The sequence below is a fragment of the Ascidia mentula genome, chromosome 5 (assembly GCF_947561715.1).
Source record: "Ascidia mentula chromosome 5, kaAscMent1.1, whole genome shotgun sequence".
Classification (NCBI taxonomy): Eukaryota; Metazoa; Chordata; class Ascidiacea; order Phlebobranchia; family Ascidiidae; genus Ascidia; species Ascidia mentula.
Window position 1 is genome coordinate 3490673 of NC_138570.1, and position 21101 is coordinate 3511773.

Sequence of the window (21101 nt, forward strand, 5' to 3'; positions counted from 1 at the left end):
AACGAACAAATTAAAAAGCATTAAATCATGCATTGCGAATGGAGGTGGGACGGACAATCACTGGGTGGGAAATGACGCAAATACGAGCCTAACCTGTACTTTTCTCTGACTTAGACCCAAGAGTTATTCACATTGTCGTTCCCTTGTCTTCCTTATGACTCTCATCTGATACACCTGGTTGCCCCAAGAGCCGCCTCTTCCGTTGGACGAGCATGACGTGGTTGGCCCATACAACCGGTAGGTCTCGTTTGCAGTGGCTGAACTTCTGCAATCTCCGTTGTATTGTAAGGCAATCACTCGAAAATGCCGGCGGAATGCCACTTGTACACATTTCGCAATCGCGTCAGTGCGTTGTCGATAATTATCGCTTATCAAAGGATCGGTCTTTTCGAGGCTTGGAATCGTGCGGGTCGGGGTGTCCTTCCAACAACCGAGATCATCAAGAGTAACTAATTGTACAAATTTAGGCAAAAAACAAGATTTTCTTTAACATGACAACTGCCCTGCAATGTTGCACAAAAAAATTACCTTCAGTAAACTCCCTCAGGCGATAGACTTGGTTTGCCTTCAATCCACCTAAGCCTCCAACTTCACATTCCGCGGAATTTCCGAACATTTTATAACGATCCATCGCATCGCATGATGCCATACACCTTCCCCCATCCTGCGTGCAAAGCACAACATCAAATACCTGCCATAATTTCAATGCGACACGTTCGATTATTTCCTTACTTGAATGGCGAATACGCGGAACTTGCGTGCAGAAGCCACACCGGCGCATTTTACCACAGCAAGCTCCCTTAATCTATAATTACTATTAAGACCCGCGTTCTTTTCAGCGTCAGCTATAGCAGGTGATGCTGCCACGTCTTTCCAACATCCCAAATTGTCGTATTTGGCTGAATAAAATGCGTTAAAGTATGGTTTCTGTACAATGAAATCTACGGCGTTTTACCTGCCAGATAGAGTTGTCCTGCAGCACTTGATAGGGCAATCCAAAGGCAGAAAAGTGTTCTTAAAATCATGCCCTGTGTATTTAATACACATTTAATACAGATTAAGCGAAAATCACCCGAGTTCATCCCATTATACTTCAAACAAAGTAACCGAAACGCTTTTCGGGTAAATAGATCCGCTCCAATATACAAATATATTCACCCTGCTAACAAAAACTGCAACAGGTAATCAAAAATCAAAATTTTCACTTCAGAATAACTATAGATTCAATGTGGTCTGGGTACAGCAAAGGCGACACAGCTAAACTCGTATGTGTTTCACTGGATGGAGAATTATGAGTTTCGTGCATATTGGTTGTGCTGTGGGTTTGTGACGTGTGTGCAGCACAAAATATTTCTGTTCAAACCGTAAACTAAATATTTGGTGATGACGTAATTTTGTGAGTTATAAAACAAAAGGTATGACGCACTGGGAGATTACTAACTCAACAGTTACTAACGCGCATGTTCATCGAGATTTATTTATATCAACCGAAAACGGCAAAACCTAGTTTTTTTGCACATTTTTTGTCTCAGTAACCATGTCCGCGTGTTTGTGATTTTACGCAAAATTTACAAGCGTGCCGATGGGACATAGTGGAAATGTGATTGCATAACTTTTTTTTTACCTATTTCACAACATTTGTTACAACTAACCACCACTTTGTGTACATTTAAAACCCGCAAAACAAACCCAGTGCCCTTGCTGAAAACTTCCCTTATAGGATGGTGTAATAAACGCAAATAGTTAAATTCTATTGATAGGGTACAAAGGCTTTAAATGTCGCTTCAATACAGTATCCGTACTCAAGCAACAAGAGAACGGCTACATTTGCTTTCCACCAATTGTGCGCGGACAAAACTTCCATCCAACATATCCGGGATGGACTTTAAAGGGTCAAAACGCACAGAATTCTGCAAAAGCATCGTGGCAGGGAACATTAGGCTTGCACGGAATTGTATAAGAGTTCGCTTAGAAAAATTTGTGATTTTGAAGTTTAGATTTTTTAAGACTACGTCAAACAAGGATTATTTTGCAGGAGCTGTTTACAAAATCTGTTGCTATGTCTTTTTTTGGCCAAAACATAGCAGGAGATTCCGATAATACGAACTTTCATTTAATCACCACTAATGATTTTTTTATGTTCGAAGTTTATCATCAAGCAAATAAAGCAGAATGCGTTGTTTGTCTCTATTTGGCTTGTTGCTGGTCTTTCAGATCGCGTGTGCCAAGTACTATTACCCAGGTTCGAAAACAATTGTCTCGTTTATAAGCATATGTTTAACATTTTGTGCTTTTATTTAAAGCAATCTACTGCAACCTCGGCTGCTGGAAGGACAAACCTCACCACCATGCAATCACCAGCATGGAGGGAAGTTACTTACTGGATGGAAAATACAGTAACAGGGACATGGCAATAGAAAAGTGCGCCCGGCTGGCCTTCGAATGCGGTTACAAGGTTTTTGCCCTTCAGGCAAGTAATCTGAAGCAAATGATTTTGCCGATGTGCAGTGTAATGGTTGGGCGCGTATGGACCTGTATTGAATTAAATGCATAATTTGTATCCGCAGGATTGCGGCCTCTGCTCCACTTCGTGTAATGCAATCAACACGTACAGTATGTATGGCATATCGAGCAGCTGTCGGGCGGATGGCAAGGGTGGGGTGAACGCAAATAACGTTTACGAATTAACTAAAGCCGCAAAAGGTGAGTTTGATATGGTTTTCTTCTTTAATGGCTCACGTGGGATGCTCGAAAGTGTATCAAGGCTTTATTTTAAACCATGCCGTACGTTCAACTTCGTCACAGTAACATGTCGCGTTCGCAGTGAGCCTGAAGAACTTGGGATGTTGGAAAGACACCTCACTGAGAGCTATCCCCACACTTGAAAATCTCAGCACGGCTCTCAACGGCAACTACAAGACCAGGAAAGAGGCCATAGCTAAGTGCGTCCAGGCTGCTTACAACTGCGGCTACACAATGATAGCATTACAGGATGGGGGTTGGTGCGCCGGTTGCTCGTACGCCGAACACACGTACAACAAGTACGGCAAGTCAAGAAGGTGCAAAGCGAACGGAAAGGGGGGCCCATGGGCCAATCAAGTGTACGAGATCGAGATTATCGAAGAAAAGTAAGCGTGAATTTGTTATTGTGTACCCTGAAGATAAGTAAACGTAATGTATTCCACTTTGTTGCTGATGCTGTCAGGCATATTACTCAATAATTTAAAGCTCCTCTGGCAAGAAAACTTGTTTGGACGACGTTTCGGTCGTTATACAACCTAATAAAGGTCTGTTGTATAACGACCGAAACGTCGCCCAAACAAGTATTCTTGCCAGAGGAGCTTTAAATTATTTAGTAATGTATACCAGTCGATACGTTTTTTTCTCTATGCTACTCAAACACGCGGTTGGATAGCAATTAACGCTCCTTCCAGAGGCAAACCGCCAGCTGTTATTTGTAAATGGTTTTGTATTGATCAAACATTTCCCATGCAATGGTTGAACCGCCTATCAGTTAAAATGCACGATCGCATTAAGTCAAAGGCCGAACAGTTTAATGATAGGGATTTCCGATGTGTTTCATCCATATGCTTTCGCAACATAGTAACCATGGCCATTATTTCCTCAAGCGCTGGTATTACTTTTAGGCTTAAAACATCGTTTACGCGTTGTATTATGAAGTAAGGGCAGAACACAACTTTTCAAAGAACGTAAAACCTTTCTGTGTTCAGAATCAACAACTAGCTTCTGTCCCGAGCTGCTAACAAACGTTTAAGATGTGAAACCAACAACGATCTCTGAGTAAATTTGCCATCATAATGGATTGTGTAATAAATACTCGATTGGAAGATAGAGTTGTGGTTTGGTGCGGGGTTGATTAATACAAAGTTTATTTCAAAAAGCACGTTGCCTACAGTATAAAAATAAATGTACATCTAGAATGTGTGTAGGAATACAACAAAAAAACGACATAGTATAGAATAGTCATCGTTCAATACAGTGGTAACCCAAAAATATAAAAGATAGCTAGCAAAAAACACGCAATTTGTTCAAGATTTTGGCACACGCTGTCATGGTGACAATCACTGTAAAAAAGTTGCCACCCCTTGAAACAAGAAACCCCTATTAAGATGCCATGTCGCTGGGCTGTTTATGGAGAAAGGATCCTCATTTAAGCGCCAGTTTTGCATAAATGCAGGTTAGAACGGACGGTAAAACAGTTTTGTGGCCCTCTAATGAAAATGGAACAATGGGGGCCTGACTGGTAACAGTTGAACCGAACGCTTACCTCTGTTTGAAATTATTAAGTAACAGCAAAATCACTTCAATTTAAAAACATACCAAAAATGCGATAAACGTTACTAAGACCGCCCAAAGGGCAACTACTCGACAAAAGAAAACACTAAAATGGTTGAAAACAATCAAACCACCCATAATGAAAATATCAGACATCAGAAGTGGAATCATACGCAAAGTTGTCGGCCCCACTCGCCTCCTTCAACTTCCTGTTCACCAACTCCAACATGGGGATATCTTCTTCCACTTCGTCGCTGGGAGCGGTAATGAGCACCTTGGGCGCGCGACCTCTACTTGAACTTCGGTTGCGCCGCGAGCGTGATTTCTTACCCTTAGTGGCCGTCGACGTCAAAATAGGCGCCAGTGACGTAGGCATCGGTCCGCGCGACCCTCTGACGTCATAATCGGCACGGTCGAATTCAGGTCCGCCAACAACCGTGCTGGAAAGCATGCTGTCGCTTTCAGCTAATTTCTCTTTGACGGCTTGAAGAATTCCGAGTCTTGGTCGTAATTCTGGGTAATCGTTGGGGTTTTGGGGTTTAGGTTCGGGGGATTCCGGGGGTGGCTGGTGAACTTCTGCCTGCACTGACGTCATCGGCGCTTCGCCCGTAGACACGGGGTCAAAGGTTACTTTGTGTCGCGGCGTTGACGTGCGACTTGACTTCTGCACAGTTGCGTAAACATCTTCCGCTCTCGACTCTGAAATTTCAATTATTTACGCTCGTATGTTTTTGGTATTTTTAAGAACATTATAAAAAGTGGGGTAACTTCTCGAAAAATGTCGTTCAAAGCCTACCACTCGATGCGATTTTAACTACCGAAACGTCAAAAGGTATGTACATAAATGATATTAAAAGGACTGATCGTCATTTCTTCTATAGGACTTTAACTGGTTCCGCTCCACTAAAATAGGAAATTCGTGACGAACAAGCCTAACCTTGAATTTCCTCCACAATTATCTCTCTAGCTTTCTGTTCTTGACGCGGTGTAACTTCCGGCAAAGGGCGCGCGGGTGTCGTTCCTTGTTCTCGCGGACTTCGCTTGCGGGTTCGACTTCGGGGAATGGGAGAAGTTTCGGCGGCAGATCGGGCGCGAGGTTGCGGCGCTTCATCTTTGACCGACTTGATCTCAGTTAGAGGGATTGTGTTCGAGATATTTTTAACCGACGAACGTTGCTCACGGCGCCGTTGCCTGGAACTGTGAGAATATATTGTTGACAGGAATGCTCATAGTACGTATATGTTATAAAAGGAGATTTAAATATACTGCCATTTTTGCTGCCAGGCATAGTAATTAATAGGAATTGCACTTCTGGCACTAACTTTCGGAAGTGTTTTATTTAAACCGACGTTTTGTCTGCCATCCGGCGAGACTTCCTCAGGGTTATATGTCACAACGATAATGCATTAAGCACAGGATATTTAAAGCCCTATGTGCTTCGCCAGCATAGACATATGGTCCTGTTAAACTAAAAAACGCTAACTAATATAACGCATATATAACGTATGCTAGGATTTTTGTGTCATTTGTCAGTCATACCCTGATTTTTTGTATGAATTACTGGAGTATCATGTTAGCATCAACCATTGTGATTGGAATTAACACAGTCATTTGTGGTATACTGAATGTATTTTTCAGTGCCATTATAACCTGATGCTGGTGGAAGGACTTGCTCTCTCGTGTTCCCCTTCCGACTCGCTGTGAGAATAAAAGTTGAGCTTTCCGTCCAACATTTTAAGTGCGTGAATCTGGGGTAAAAGATTGTGGTTTATTCGGAAATTACGCAACTTCAGTTGTTACCGAACTAACTGGACACTGGTGTCTTTATATGTATGCATTCGTTATACACGAACATCTGTTTAAGAGTGTTGTAATGTTTTTAAGAAAAGCAATTCAGGCCACGCTGGCTGCATTGGAAACAAAAATTTCATATGCAAGGACATTTTGATAAGGGTTGGTATACTAAATGCACTAGGAAGTTGTTATGACTTGCTACTAACTTGTCCATCGATAAAACGTTGTGTTACTCACCGATTTGTTTTCTGGTAAACTTTCCGCGCTCACGGGTCGCACTTCCGGCACGCCGAACATCACCTCCGGTTGCTGATCGCGGGTCTCAAGTTTTGATGCCACCGATTCGTTGTCTGCAAATAAGAACACAATAACAATGGACCGTAGTTAACAGTTGATTACAAATTAAATGAGCGTTCAAAAATCACGTCAGCTATTATCGCATCAAAGTATACATTATTTGAAACGGGTTTATTAAAGTGTTCTTGCCGACGACGCCAAATCGTTTCATGATAAATGCGTGGCACAGTTGTTTCATTAGAGGAGTTAGATACCGAAGCGTGAACAAGAAAAATAGGACAGAAGAAAGAGAATAAACCGAGCATACAGAAACCCATGATTGATATCTTACCGTCCAACGCAACATAGTTACTGGGAAAATACCCCTGTCTTCCGTCACTCAATCTCTCGCCGAACCACCAACTTTCACCGTCCTTGTATAACACCTTTATGACGTCACCACGGTACATTGTGAGGTCATCGGACCGACTTGCTTGGTAGTCGTACAGAGCTACCACCTTGTAGCGACAAGCAGTGTTGAAAACTTGATTTAAACTATTCAAATTAAAGCTTACCGTGTGTTCGTCCTTTATAGACGTGGCCGTTTTAACCTGAAGTGACCTCTTGCCCTGGTCGTCAATGGCAACCGACACATCCGGTCCGACGCCGGTGCGGTAGGGATTTCCACCGACTGAAACATTAATCAAAATATTACTGCGTTTCCAGTATCGTCAAATTGCGTGGAGGTTACCTGCTGTGAACGTAGGGCGCCACCCATGGGACATGTCAGGTTTGGGTTGATTAGTCGCTAGGTGGCGCGCAATAGCTCTCGCTTCTGGGCTGGCGTGTGGTGAGAGGTAGGAAGGCTCCAAGCTCGAACCCTGCAGATGAAACCAACCTCATAAGTGCTACTGACTTCCAACGTTTACGTCATTATAAACAGGAGTCGTATATGTATAATATACATATTATACATACATATATTGTGTACTTGCATAAAAAAAACAACTAACTACACATATAATTCTCATATCGTGTAAATTCTCGAGCAACAAACTTTTACCATTGTGCTGTCGAAGGTCGAACCCCACGTCAAGTTGGCGTCGGTAGCGCCATATGAAAGATATGGGTCCTGCGAAGTATACCGAGTTGGGCCCAAATAAGAACCCCCGGGGGCTGGGGACAGGGTGCGGCCGGGGGGTGGCCCTCTGGGCGACGATTGGCCCTGGAAACAATAAATTAGTTTGGCTACCGTTTTTCAGCTACTAGTAAACTGTGATAAGGGATATAGAAGAGCAAGTACGTGTGTCTATCATACATTGTAAATAAATCATGCAAACGTGCTTCGTAATCAAGCATTTTGTTTCTAGATTTTGGAATTAAAAAGTGTTGTAGTAAGTTAGAGGCTGAAAAGAAAAATAGTTGAAAGTTTACACGTTTCGAACAACATGCAGGAATTAGCAGGAGACAATGGTAAGCAAGAGTATTCGAAGTTGAAAGCATGTTCAGCAATGTTTATAATCGTGCCAGGAAAAATAAAGTGACGTAAAGATTGATGTGTATTTGTCATAAAAGTGCAGAAAACTAAATTAGTGCGAATATGTTTCCATGTTTGTTATTATTCAGGTGCCGACAAAACAGGGTCTGAATCAGAGGATGCAAATTAATATGAGAACAAGCAGCATTTGGTTTGTGCAGACAACTAGCGACATCATGCGGGCATTTACTTTCGACTTGCGCCCGTCTGCAAATGCACTGAGGGCCATAGCGACCGGGACCGCCTTTCGTGCCGGGGACCAAAGATCACCTTTCGGTGGCTGTGACGTCACAATAAAGATGTTGTTTAAATCGAGGCATTTAACAATTTACAATTGTTTTACATTACACAAGTTAGAACAACTGACGTTTGTCAGCTTCAGACAACATACTGATGCTTACCATAACACTATCAAGCTGATCTTTAATCCTCTGCATCTTGGAAGTCGTTCTGCCATCAGTAGCTCGATCCAAAGCTGTAAGGGATACATTCACAGTTTAGCAATGCAGGTAAATTCAACCATAAAACATTATTTTTTGACAAAAGCGTCACTTACGTTCCAACAGCAGATCTCTGCCCTGTTGCGAAGTTCCAACCACTGGCAGAACGCCGGTTCCGATCGCCGCAACTACAGTTAACAAACAAGGGTTTGAGAAATAAGGTTGACAAGGCTTGTTTTCATGCTTTTACCGCCTTTGTCGTAGACGTAAACGAGGACTGGCATGTTCGGCGAGAAACAACAAAACGCCACCATGTGTTCGTGAGGGTGGAAGGTGACGTCACGCACGGAGCGGGAAAAACCCAACTCGTTGTAGATCGCAACCTGGTCGCCTGCAAGAGTAATGCGGTTACACTTAATACAAAATTATATTCGTGAGTTTACAGACACGGTGTTTTTATACGTGTGTCTATTGCTGCAACTGGCACTGTTGATTTATGAAGGCCTTACAGGTAATAGCAGCTGTTTTTTATAGTAACATAATCAGCTAAAAGAGTGCTACGATGTCTGTACCTGTGACTATGACAATATTTTTACACTACATTGGATAAAACTGGTTGGTGCAGTGGACGCTTTACCAGTATCGCTGTTCCAAACATAAGCGCAGCCGTCTTCACTTCCAGACAGCACGAACGATCCGCAAGATGTCAGTGTAGAGCGCAAGTGCTGACGGTGACTCACAGCTCCGTTCATTCGAAGCAAAGTATGTCTGTGACGAAATATATTTCAGTCACTTCTAACTCTAGTGCGCGTAATTTTTAATCATTATGGGATTATTCCGACGTTGGATCAAATCAATTGCAAAAATTAAGGGGAAGGCAAAAAAAACAACAACTATGTAACAGGAAGGACTTGCTCATTAACTGTATAAGAATCTGTCTGTCGGTTAGGCACTGTCTTTTTTTCTGCGACAGCAAATTACTGCTATATTGGAGTATGAACAACAAGCCTCTAATTCATGTCAACGGATTTGTATTTAGAATATCAATGTTGCTTACGTATTATCAGCATCAGCAATTTCTTATTCATAATAGAATTACTTTACTTTAACAGGTAGAATATATTTATACAGTTAAAAAATGTATTTTTTTTTTTGGAAACACTGCAACGGCGACTCACATTCTCACGTCGAGGATCCTCATCACGGAGTCCCTGCAGTGGAGGAGGAGTTTGTTATTGCGAGGGTGGACTTGGATGTTGTTGATGCAAACACCCGAAAGCTCGCGATCCTCGTATTTCTGCGACGGAAAAGTATGAAACACTGGTTAAGTTTTTGACACAACCTTTCGTAAACTTTTTTGGTAACGCAGTGTGCTATCCACAAATGAAAACGGTTGGATGACATTTTCCCATTCAACCTTTCAAAGGTCGAAATTAAATACAAAATGATTTCAAACAATTTCGTTTTCCCAAGAGAAAATATCTTGAAACCAACGAGTGAAATGATTCGGAATCAAGCCAACACTAACCGTTTTCATGGTCCACGACACTTTGTAGTTTTTCTTCGCTTTCTCTTGGGAGTGACAATTCCAGGCAAGCACCAAACCATTGCTGTCAGCGCTGAACAATGTCAACCCTATATACGGTAACAGTTGTATGTTTACAACATACATAGTCCTGGTTACTCAATACAAACAAATTCATCAGCAGGATTATTTACTCCCACGTGATATGCACATTTGTGACAAGTTTTACATATGAGACGTGTAAGGAGGGTAACAATATATTGGAATAACAATGACCGTATAAAGCAGATGATTGTGAATACACTCGACATACCAGTTTGGTCGAATGCCAACGAATTTATGAAGGATTTGTGTCCGTCCAACTCCTGGAGCATCTGAGCTGTCGGTGTCGCAATATTCCATACGCGTATCACGCAATCATACCCGCCTAAAGTAAAAAAAACACGTTACCATATTAATACTAAAGACTACATGAGTACACGTTTGTTATGTAGGTGTATAATATTCATGTTACAACTGCGCGCTGTTTCAATACAGAATCAAACTGACAACGTTTTTATCGTTGAGCTTGTGGCTTGAATGTTGTTGGCATTGAGTAAAAAATCATACACCGATTTTAAATTTTACCAAATGTACGCATAAATGGCAATAAACCTATTGGAAAGTTTTGCGACGGAAAAACTTGCCTGTGGCCACCACGTGTTGTGCTGTTGGATGGAAGGAAGCTGTGTAAACGTAAGCTGGATGTGGGAGGGTGTGAGTCGACTTGCTCTTGTCATTTAAATCCCAGACCCTAAAACAAACGCGGTGTTATTAAAAATGAGTGACATACCAACTATATAGCTTGTACAGTGTAGCTGGATATAAAAAGATTTTTGCAGGAACTTTTGAACTTAAAAAGGGGTAATCGCAATCACTGTGCATAACAAAGGGTTCCTGTCCCCAAATCCAGTAAATTAAAAGCTGTGTCAGTTATGTTTGCTTGTCTCTTAACTTTCGAGTGGGCAGCAAATCAAGTTGCGGTCAGATAAATAAACAAGATTTAATTTTTGCGAACAAGACTCGGTTTTAAAGACATAACTCACTGGGCTGTTCCGTCAGCTGAAGCCGATACCACTTTGTCGTCGTTGTTCGACCACTGGATGTCGTACACGAGTTGTTGGTGGTTGTTAAGACAACCCATCTCTCCTCCACCGGGTATGCCATACACTGCACACAGGTAATTGCAGTGTTATAATGCAGATGCGCAGAATTACAACGTTGGTCGTTTATTTAGCCAGACATACAAGGCTTTGTTTACCACACCGGGATTTGAACCCAGGATATCCTGGGCACGAATCTCGATCAGGTTTACTTCTTGGTACATGGGTCTGGCGCTTGACCAGTGCTACAAACCACCCGCTATACATACATATATATATGTATATGCAATGCTTACATAGAATTGGGTAGGAGTTTTCATGCTTGCATGCCACCGCAAGTCTTGTTCCACCGTTTGAAAATCGAATGGAGAAAGCGCCGTCAGATCCAGACCACAGACGAAGCGCTACAGCGTTTGGTATCTTGCAAGTCTAAATTAAATGAGTGTAAAGGTTATCGTCATTTACTCCTTAAGTGGGATATAGGTCGAAACAGTGGCCATCTGTCTGCAGCTCACAGAAATCAATTTACAGCAGCGAAGTAACACCAGTACCAACCTGTCCGGGGAGACGGCTCCATTTCGGTTTCTTGTCCTCGGCTGTGGCGCTCTTCGTCCCATCAGCGAACTGCAGAGAGCTGTGTAGTTGTTTGTACGACTGTTGGCCCACCTCGGGTTGGGTGGCGAACATTGAACGAGAGGTTGGATCCATCTGGCACGGAATATTGTAATTGCTGCTTATAATTTAGTATATTTTTTTTACTTTCAGGCAAGTAAATCATTGTGATTTAATAAGTTTAAAAAATTTGTCAACTGCGGTGGTTACTTTTTGGGTTTAAACTGCGAATCTTATTCTCAAGACAGTCGTACATACGAAAAAAAATTAGTCAGAATCGACGCATGACGAATGCATAAGTAGACGTTATATGCGGATTCGGAAACCGCTGATGCTATTTTGCGGATTGAACAGAAAAAATAAGGAGCAGTGGACAAGTGCTTTTTTATATAGGTCGATATCTCTACAAATGATCTTTTGTTTGCTCTCCTTCAGCCAAAGCACACAAACGTTAAAGGGGTATCGCTGTTCCAAACATTAGTTTTCCACCTTGTCAGGTCTGTTGATTGCCTTCAGCGTGACGTAGACCGTGGCGGGATATTCCCTCCTGGGGACGTCCCGCCACCAGAAGTAGGCGACTTCCGACTGTGCTTGCTGTTCGTTCACGTGGGTTGTGGGGAAACGCGGAGGGTGGAAAAGTTGAAGGCGAACTCTGCGTCCAGTGTTCGGCTGCCCATCAGATCCGATGAGCTGTGGGAATATTTTTTTTAGCTCGGGGATTTTAATTTTATATTCAGATCAATCTGTGTGAGAAATCTTTTCATAGATGAAACGCTAAATGCGCATTTTGAAATCGAGTTGAAATGTGGATTTGTTAGGGTAAGACCAAGGTAGAGGCCAGTATTGCGTTTTGCTGTTGGAAGGAAAGTCGAAAAAACAAATTAAAAGCTTAAGACGGAAAATTTGATTTATCAGCAAAAATGAAGCACGTTTAAGATCATATTTATAAGTCGGTAAGTACCTTTAGGAAAGCCCAGGCCACATTGTGCCACCCTTTGTCTACGTCATCTTTTCCCTTTCTGACGTTATTGGCTTTCGTCATACTGACGAAATCACGGATCTGTGTGAAAACAACAGGATACGTCATTATTACTTCCTGATTGGTTTCAACTACTTCCGTGATTGGATTCCGGAATTATTCAGAGACCAATGGCCGTTGCTAACAATTTAATGAATTATCCGGCAAACGAAGCCCTTTGGCAACAATAACGCGTTAATAGAAATAAATAAATGAAATCAACAGAAAGAAAAAACAACATTCTAAAAAAAGAAACAACAAAAAAAAACTTACCACAAAAAATACCATGGGACTGGGTTTCACCACTCGGGGATTTACCGGAACCAGAGAACTGACGTCCTCCCCTTCCTGTTGACGCTGTTGGCGGACCTCCTCCTCATGACGTGTCAATGACGTAATCAGGCTGTCGAAGCTCTCATTAAAGATCAAAGTTTCTTCCCAGCGAGGACGAATGCTCTGGTGTGCTCGGAAATCGTACGGTTGCGTCATAATGGGAAGCACGTGCGAGATTGCATCACTCTCATAGTATGACGTCACACTCCGGGAACTTCCGAGAAAAAAAAACGCTTACTTAGTTACACAGAACATGAGGCATCTTTAGATATTTTGGAAAAAAAAATTGTTACGATTTTGTAAAAGGTCTTTTTGTAAAGTACCTTAGCAATATTTCCAAGATAAACTCCACCTTACAGCAGAGGGCATTTAGAGCAGTGATTCTTAACCCTTTTTATCTCATTTCCCACTTTCAGTTTAAACGGAATCCTTATTTACCACTAGTATTTAAATTTTTTAACCAAGAATTTAATTATTGCATTTTCACTATATTTCCCACCAGTTAAGATTCAGAGCATTGAACAGCCGTTGACAAACCTGTCACTTTTTTGCAGATACTGTCCAGTTGTGCCATCCACCAATGACACTCTTACCACAGGATGGGAAATGTACTTGAGGCTTGCCCTCAAATGGTCGCTCTGGTGTACCGTGATACCCAGCACAAGGCCGTCATCCTTCTTTTGCTGGCGCGCTTTTCTTCGGGCTGTTCGAGCTCTTCTTGTGCTTGAGGATTGTGCTGCCTGTGGTTGGTCGTTAGGGGCAACTGGAATTTCCTCTAGATCACCTTCGCGAACTGATGACTTTGTGTCAACCTCCGGAGTCACCGGTTGCTCTTCAGGAAGATCTGGCACTGGACGACGGGTTTTTGGTACTGAAACAAAAATTTCAATTGCGTCAGGTCGTTTGTGTTTACATCAAGTAGGCATAGTACAATGAATTTTCAGATGAGGGCATATTATTTTATGTACTTTTTCGGCAAAAAAACTGGATGGCATTAAACAATTGATAAATGGGAAGTGTACCTTTCTTCTTTTTCTTTCTTTTCCTAATAGTTGGAGTTGGCAAAACCTCATCCTTAGTTTGCGGATGAACTTCCTCTTCTACTACAGGCTTAGTGAGAACTGGTTCAGGCAAGGTCCTTGGCCTGGGCTTTGGAACTAAAACAACAATTATACATGTAATTTGAAACAGGACTTGTTTCACACAATTGCCCAAAAAACATATTATTAGATTTTCATCAAATAAACTTAATACCTGGTTTAGTTTCGGTCAAATCTTCTACCATATCCTCCCCTTCATCATCATCATCATTTTCTTCTTCATCACTTATATCTTCTTCTGAAGCAAAAGGTCTAGATGTTGATGGCTCCTCAACTGGACTCAATTGGTCGTCGGATGCAGGCAATATGGCACCTTCCTCATCAGTAACTCTTTAATAAAAAGAAAAAATATATATTATACAGTGCTTCCAAAATAAAATGTGTGTATCAGGTGAATTGTGAATAATAAAAAAATAACACATACCCCTCTTCGGTTCCACTGGGGCCCGAAGCTTCCTCCTGTTGTTGGACAAGGTTTGCATCTTCGTTATGCTTCTTACGGAACTTTGGAATCTTGAACTTGGGTAACCGAAGCTTTTTGTGTCCAGCTGAGCTCTTAACTGGTGCTACTTGATCTGACTCCTGTGGACCAGGACTTTCATCTTCGGGGCTTTATAAATTGTAAAAAACAGAAATAGTGAAAAAATTGCATGGGAATGGTATTTTCTGTAATTTCTTCATTAAAAATTCAACTTTTTTATCATTAAACCATAATTCATGCTACATTTTTAAACACAGAAGAGGATTATTGTCTAACATATTACATTTACTATGTGACACACACACAGGTAACACTGCAAAATAATAAGTTCTGTCATTACAAGAACATGACAACCTTAACTGTTTATAGGAAATTCCTTCCTGTTCATCCACCAGTTCTCTGATTACACTGGACCTCGCTGTCCAGATAGTTGTAACGTCTTCTCTTAAATCACTCATATGCAGAGTGGCATCACTAACACCAACCCCACTGGCCTGGTCTGAAAAGTTACTTCCATCTTTTGACTTCGACTTTCGTTTGCTATTCACCGCACTAGACTGGGAAACATATGATGGAGGACCTAGCCCTATACTTGGAACAGGCAAGGCCTGTCTGTATGTTATTTCAGGTTTATGCTGGAGTGCTTTCGATATGCCTGAAGTGCCTGGCACGGACTGTATATATGAACCATTGTTGTCATGCACTGTCAAATCACTAGACCACTGAACTCTGCGTCTTGAAACCGGCTTTCTACCAATTCTTGTTTCTGCACTGTGGAACACAACACAGTATTGCATGCTAGTCTTATAGAACCCACATTATTACTTCCTTAACTTTTTTGAGCAATTCTCACCGTACCTACACATTAGTGTGTCTATTTTTACTATACATATTGAACCAAGCATATAAAATATTATAGTAAACAGATTTACCCATGATGAACGTCTGCTTCTACAGTTTTGTCTTTTTCTGCATCTTCATCATTTTCACTTGCTTCACTTTGTGGAAATTTATTTTCACCATTATCGCCATTGAATGTATTGTTTTCTATTAGTGGATCATCTTTGGTTAGGCTTCTCTCCAAATCTTCAACCTTTACATTAAGTAATATATTTGCTTTTCATTGTGTATGTTAGAAAATTAGATCATATTCTCAGGTAGGCAACTTTACACAACAGTGGAAATACTCCAGATAAAATGCTTTAACTAACCACTTTTTCCGGTGTCTCTGCCAATGGGGGATTTCTAAAAACAAAACAATAAATTGTTCATATTGATCCTAAATTCAAAAACAAATTATTTATCTTATTTTTGGTGGCTTTTAAAATTGATATATACAACATTTGCAACTACTTGCCTTTCTTTAGATCTGAACCCAGGAAAGTTTTTGAATATTCCACGTTTTGTTTCTACTACCGGATTTTCTTCAAAAGTAAAAAACAGTTAGCACAATTACCCGTCAGTGTCGTTTTAGCAATTGCACAATAACCGACCTGATGGCATGATTTTTGGAACCGGCCACAGATCATTTGTTGCTTGATAACATCATTATAATCAATTTAACACTGCCTTTCGACATTACTTGAACAAAATCGATTTTTTTCAAATACAACTAAATTAGTAAAGTAAATGATCTAAAAGGGGAAACCTGCATTTACGTGCAATGTACTAGAGACAATAACGAAGATTTGAGCAGAATATTGTGTATAACTTTATGCAGAAACGAGTAACTACCAAAGCCAAGCGTAATGAATTCAACTGGCAACCGCACTATTTTGATTTTCGCTTGTATATAAACGAAACTCTGTGGCGCCCTCACATGACACATATTTGAAAAATTACAAAATATTGACCGTATTTTATTTATTGTTATGATTTTACACAGTGCCTTGTGTAATTGTCATACTCGACGTCTTAAAGTTTACTCATAATTTACAACACACTGATGTGATGTACGCTGCAACATATGTAGTAAATTTCTGATGATTGCCTATGTTTATTAAGCAATCGGATATTTATAGAAAATATTGCTTGTTTAAACAAACTGTTAATTTTATTTCAAAAGAAGTAGCAGTTGTGTTCAAAAAATGGGAAAATACTACTACACTGGGTCACAAAGTTTTTTCCAAACTTGATCTACATATAATTATGTGTAAAACAGAAATCAGTGCGAATTTTAATAATTAGGCGTGAACAGGGCCACCGCCTGTTATTTTTGTTTATAAATAACAGTTGAAATACTACACGAAATCGTAGCTTTAATATTCGCACAGATTTCTATGTTACATAGGCTTATATGTGGATCATGTTTGGAAAAAACTTTGTGACCTGGTGTAAAAGTATCTTCCCAAAAAATGTGACTAGAATTTTTCTTGAAAAAATTCGCGAAAGCGCGGGAAAATTTCTTCATTGCCATGGAGGAAGTCGCCTGTAGTGTACTGTACGGTATTTGTTATCTTATGTGTAAGTATATATGAAGCCTACATATTCTTGTATGTTTAGCGGGGACCCTGTGTAGCGTCACAAATTTCTATAAACGTGGTCGATTTTCTTTTTGGGTCTATGAACTAAACGTTACAGTTGTAAACACTTGTATATATATATATATATAATTTTTTTTTATTATTGTGCAATAAAATGTACGATAAAATAACATATAATAATAATAAACTATAACACGAAATAAAATGCAATGTCCTTGATTTCAATCCATGTTCTCATAAAACGAAATGCTTTGTAATGAAAAAGCAATAGATAAATTTCAAAAATAGAAAAAAGGCAATTTGAATTTAAAACTTTTGTATGTGTGCATGATGGGGCCAAAAATGGCATGATCAAAGCACTGCATTGGCAATAACTCCACCTCTAAATCTGCATCCTTTTCTCATCGGTAGGTTTAGTGTTTGAGGTTGTCTTGTCAAATGGAGCTTTAGTCAATACTGACTATCTGCAGTATCCGTTTAAACACAATCATGTGTTTTGGGTGCCATCACCAGATGGCCCATCGCTAAGAAGTACAGTTCTCGGCTGCACAACAGTGTTTGTAGACAAGCCCTGGAACCTCCAGACTACTTCTGTGCCATCTTCAAGGTATGGATCTGAATTATCTTGGTTGGTTCCAGAAGAACCTGTTCTTTCAACAGCTGCTGGCTGGTAGTCTGGATGACAGAAACTTGTGCATTCTTGTGGGCTTTCAAAGTTGTTGTAATTCGGAAGGCATCCACCATATATAAATTCTTCACATGTTAGGGTTGTAGCATTGTAGAACCTGGAATTTCATACATATATTTTTATATATGTAGCTGTACATTTGATGAAGGTTTGAAAAGAACTTCCTACATTTTTGCCAAGACTTATCGCATTGGATACAAACACATACTTTTATGGTATAGGTTTCAATTGAACTGTGGTTTGTCCATCACTTACCATCGTGGAATGTATGCTCTGCATGGTCCAGTTTCCGACTCCTGTGTGCAAACTTGTACCCTGTGTATACCTTCACGGTTTGGTTCATTAAGATTTACAGCGTGTTGACCAGCAGATCCACCACCAGTATTGAAGGAACGGGAATCAGTTTCATCTATAAAGATTGAGTTTGTTAACAACAAGAAGGGCATTCAGATTCAGCTACCAGCTACGTTAACCAAAAAGATAAGGTAATACAAGTTTTGTTTACATCACATGTTTTAAGCTAATATTGTACCTTGTGTGCTATCACTGATAAGATCCGTTGAGATGGCATCTTCCTTGATGTCGTTGAAAATGGGCTGTATGGCCATGTTCACACCATCGGCTTCCATGTTGTATTTGTCTAGCACCCAACTGTAAGCGGTGACATTGTACAGCTTCGTGAGGTCGACTTGGACCAAAAAGCTCACTTTGTTCTGGGGTACTGTTAATGACAAAATTACATAATTACACACTGATTGCGTAACAGGTGCACCATCATCATTAGTGTGCAAAGTCGATCCTTACCGCATGACTGTTCGCATTCCCACATGTTTTTGTATGCGTTCGAGTTTCCGCCACACCCGCGATAATCGAATCTTTCGCACTGTCCTGTGGACGGATTGTGTCTGAATCTTGTTCCAGCCGCCTGGCTGCAGGGGTAGCCCATGTTGATGGGGAAAGAGCACTCGTTGTATACGATGGGTGCTGCAAAACGAACGCAATTGTAAGTTTTAGAAAAAAATTCACAAGTATACAACAAGCCGAAATAATAACACACATAAATATGTTATGCGGGTTAGTAACTACCCTCAAGAGCAATAACAATTCTGATTGGTCGGTTTGAATAATATTACCGCGTCAAGATCGGGTCGGTTCATGAGAAACAGTTCACAGTGACTTTGCACAGAGTGACGTAAGCAATGCGTAAGTATCTAAAATCTGCCAGGCGCCGGCCTGAACCAACTGGAAGGTGATTCATAAGTATTGTTGCTTCGTGGCTTACGAACAAATGTAGCTTTTGCCCGTATGTGCTGGTAAACTTACCGCAAGCATCCGTGCATTCTTGCATCGTGGCGTATCCAAAACAGCCGAAACTCACTTCCTCACACTTCTTCTGTGACGGCACAAATCTGTACCTGAAAATATATCGTAGATGGTAAATATTGATGTAAATCTTGTTATCTTAGGGAAAAAGACACGTCTTTATTGCCTTGCAACGGATTATAGAAACTTTTTTCTGCACACGTTATTATAGAAAATGAAGCAAATGTATGTCGTTTGGGTTTTTACTACACAGTATAGTTGTATGGTTTTGGCTTACTTTTTCTGGTCGACTGTGCACGGGTATGTGACAGGAGGTGTCGTGCACTGGCCTGACGAGTGTTGTGTTGTTACAGGGCAAAGCGAAAACATTTCTTGTAAGGTGTTGTGTATTCTGTCAACAGAAACGTCCGTATTCTCTGCACCGTTGTCGACGAACGCGCAATAACATCGCAGTGCTGCCCTTGGGCTGCTTTTTCTGCACTGTACATGCTGAAAAACAACACAACGTTTTTATAAACTGCAAAAAAACACGTTTTTATGCTTTTAAGCCAAATTTGGTGTTTAATAACCTGTGTTGTTTACAAACATTGTCATGTTAACAAAAAAATTTTTAAACAACAATTTTTTTTAAGCAAAAAAAAATAACAAATAAGAACAAAACCTACCCTGTACAGCCCTCCTTGTACGCAGTAGGGAGTAATAGCATATTGAAAAGCGAGATGACCCCAGGAGGAGAGGTACCTCTTGAACTCCGCGTAACATCCAACATCGTACTCCGCCACCGCGTATCCGCTACCCACGGAAACTGTAAACAAATACAAACTTTCATTCCCTGACAAGTTCGTGTTATATTTCTGTAATGTAGCAGAAAGGTTTTGTGGTTCCTTTAATTCTACATCAATTATTTCTCGAATTACGCTGCATCGGCAGTAAAACCGTACTGAGTGGTGTGATTGTACTGCTGCGTCGAAACGCCATACTCAGCGCGACCAAAATAGCCTTGATGTGATGCAAAATTGCAGAGGTAGCTTTTGCCAGGGGCGATAAACTGACGTGCCTCGGTATAATCACACGCGCTGATGGCACCAGAAGTTTTTATGGCACGTGAGGTTTCTTCACCATTTAATTTCAAAACTTTCACGACACGTTTTTCACCACAAGGTCATCAACCTAAGGTAACCCTACAGTACGAATGGTTAGTTGCAGTATAAAGGATAATGCTTTTAAAGGAATCCACTCATCAAAATCCTAGCCTACATCCTACAGTCAACTTGAATTTTGTTTACGTTGCGTTTTATTTGGATTTGCCAATTGAAGCCCATTTCATATCGTTTAAAAATCTTACCTTGCACTATGACCAGGAGACCCAGCAATGTGATCATCGTTGCCTTTGTCTTAATCGTCGTCGTTGATTCAAAAACGTCGGTAAAATTTCACAGGTCGGTAAACTCAGTAATGTTGTTCGAAATATTCTTTTCCTTCGTAGCTTTTCTCGTGTTCTTTGCTTGGCTGCAAACCTTGTCTGTTCTGCCAGGGAAGCGTCGAGCCGTCTTATATCGCAAAAATGCCCCGAGCGCAGAACACGAACTGTGACGTAAGCGTCTACGCAATCGCGCGGGCAGAGAACGCAGGAAAACGCTCAAATTGCCTACAGCTGGCTTCCAAATAGATCTTTAATACCAACATCGTGTGCCGTTGGCCGACCTGCCCACTTGCCAGCCCAATAAGGTCAACCGCCGCTACAGTTGTGTGTACTTTGAGAGCCCACACAGTGCAATTAAACGGGCGATTTGTTTCAAATATCCAATGAGTGTTGCGTTGCAATTGAAGTCAATGTTAAGACTTTTCTCACGTGGGCGTGAGAGTCGTAAACACTGATATCGCGTTCATTCAATTATGTATTCGGTTTATACGTTGTTTAAACCCACGTGCAGTTTCTTCTATTCGGCGCTCAATGGCCAACACGTGGCATTGCAATTTAGCAGTTGCGAAAACTGAGTTGCCTTCAATTGCGGTTAAATCGTGTGGAGTTATCACGTTGGACATAAACATG

The 21101-nt window shown here is 40.9% G+C and overlaps 3 protein-coding genes across 4 annotated transcripts; 1 reads left to right on the forward strand and 2 right to left on the reverse strand.

Annotated features, from left to right (window-relative positions):
• LOC145903535 (uncharacterized) lies at positions 1 to 3802 on the forward strand. Its single transcript, XM_082991621.1, has 5 exons — positions 1 to 237; positions 2304 to 2470; positions 2568 to 2703; positions 2825 to 3128; positions 3732 to 3802. The coding sequence occupies exons 1-5, from the start codon at positions 213 to 215 to the stop codon at positions 3742 to 3744; spliced, it is 645 nt and encodes a 214-aa protein (XP_082847747.1). The 5' UTR covers positions 1 to 212; the 3' UTR covers positions 3745 to 3802.
• Positions 3803 to 3879: 77 nt separating this feature from the next.
• On the reverse strand, positions 3880 to 16213 carry LOC145901544 (jouberin-like). Of its 2 annotated transcripts, XM_082989270.1 has the most exons (31): positions 16048 to 16213; positions 15912 to 15978; positions 15766 to 15799; positions 15487 to 15647; positions 14498 to 14683; positions 14228 to 14403; positions 13996 to 14130; positions 13511 to 13844; positions 12914 to 13187; positions 12584 to 12682; positions 12112 to 12312; positions 11566 to 11718; positions 11307 to 11439; positions 10954 to 11077; positions 10555 to 10661; positions 10182 to 10295; positions 9872 to 9978; positions 9522 to 9640; positions 8981 to 9111; positions 8594 to 8734; positions 8460 to 8531; positions 8305 to 8378; positions 8094 to 8183; positions 7430 to 7591; positions 7118 to 7247; positions 6942 to 7057; positions 6719 to 6884; positions 6328 to 6440; positions 5947 to 6044; positions 5234 to 5493; positions 3880 to 4995 (listed from the first exon to the last, which is right to left on the reverse strand). In XM_082989270.1, the coding sequence occupies exons 1-31, from the start codon at positions 16055 to 16057 to the stop codon at positions 4445 to 4447; spliced, it is 4638 nt and encodes a 1545-aa protein (XP_082845396.1). In that variant the 5' UTR covers positions 16058 to 16213; the 3' UTR covers positions 3880 to 4444. The 2 variants fall into 2 exon arrangements, with proteins under 2 accessions (XP_082845396.1, XP_082845397.1); XM_082989271.1 differs by lacking the exon at positions 8094 to 8183.
• Positions 16214 to 17163: 950 nt separating this feature from the next.
• On the reverse strand, positions 17164 to 20563 carry LOC145902683 (actinia tenebrosa protease inhibitors-like). The gene is made up of 8 exons (XM_082990757.1): positions 20394 to 20563; positions 19714 to 19853; positions 19326 to 19537; positions 19049 to 19140; positions 18530 to 18709; positions 18258 to 18446; positions 17981 to 18134; positions 17164 to 17822 (listed from the first exon to the last, which is right to left on the reverse strand). The coding sequence occupies exons 1-8, from the start codon at positions 20428 to 20430 to the stop codon at positions 17525 to 17527; spliced, it is 1302 nt and encodes a 433-aa protein (XP_082846883.1). The 5' UTR covers positions 20431 to 20563; the 3' UTR covers positions 17164 to 17524.
• Positions 20564 to 21101: the final 538 nt, after the last annotated feature.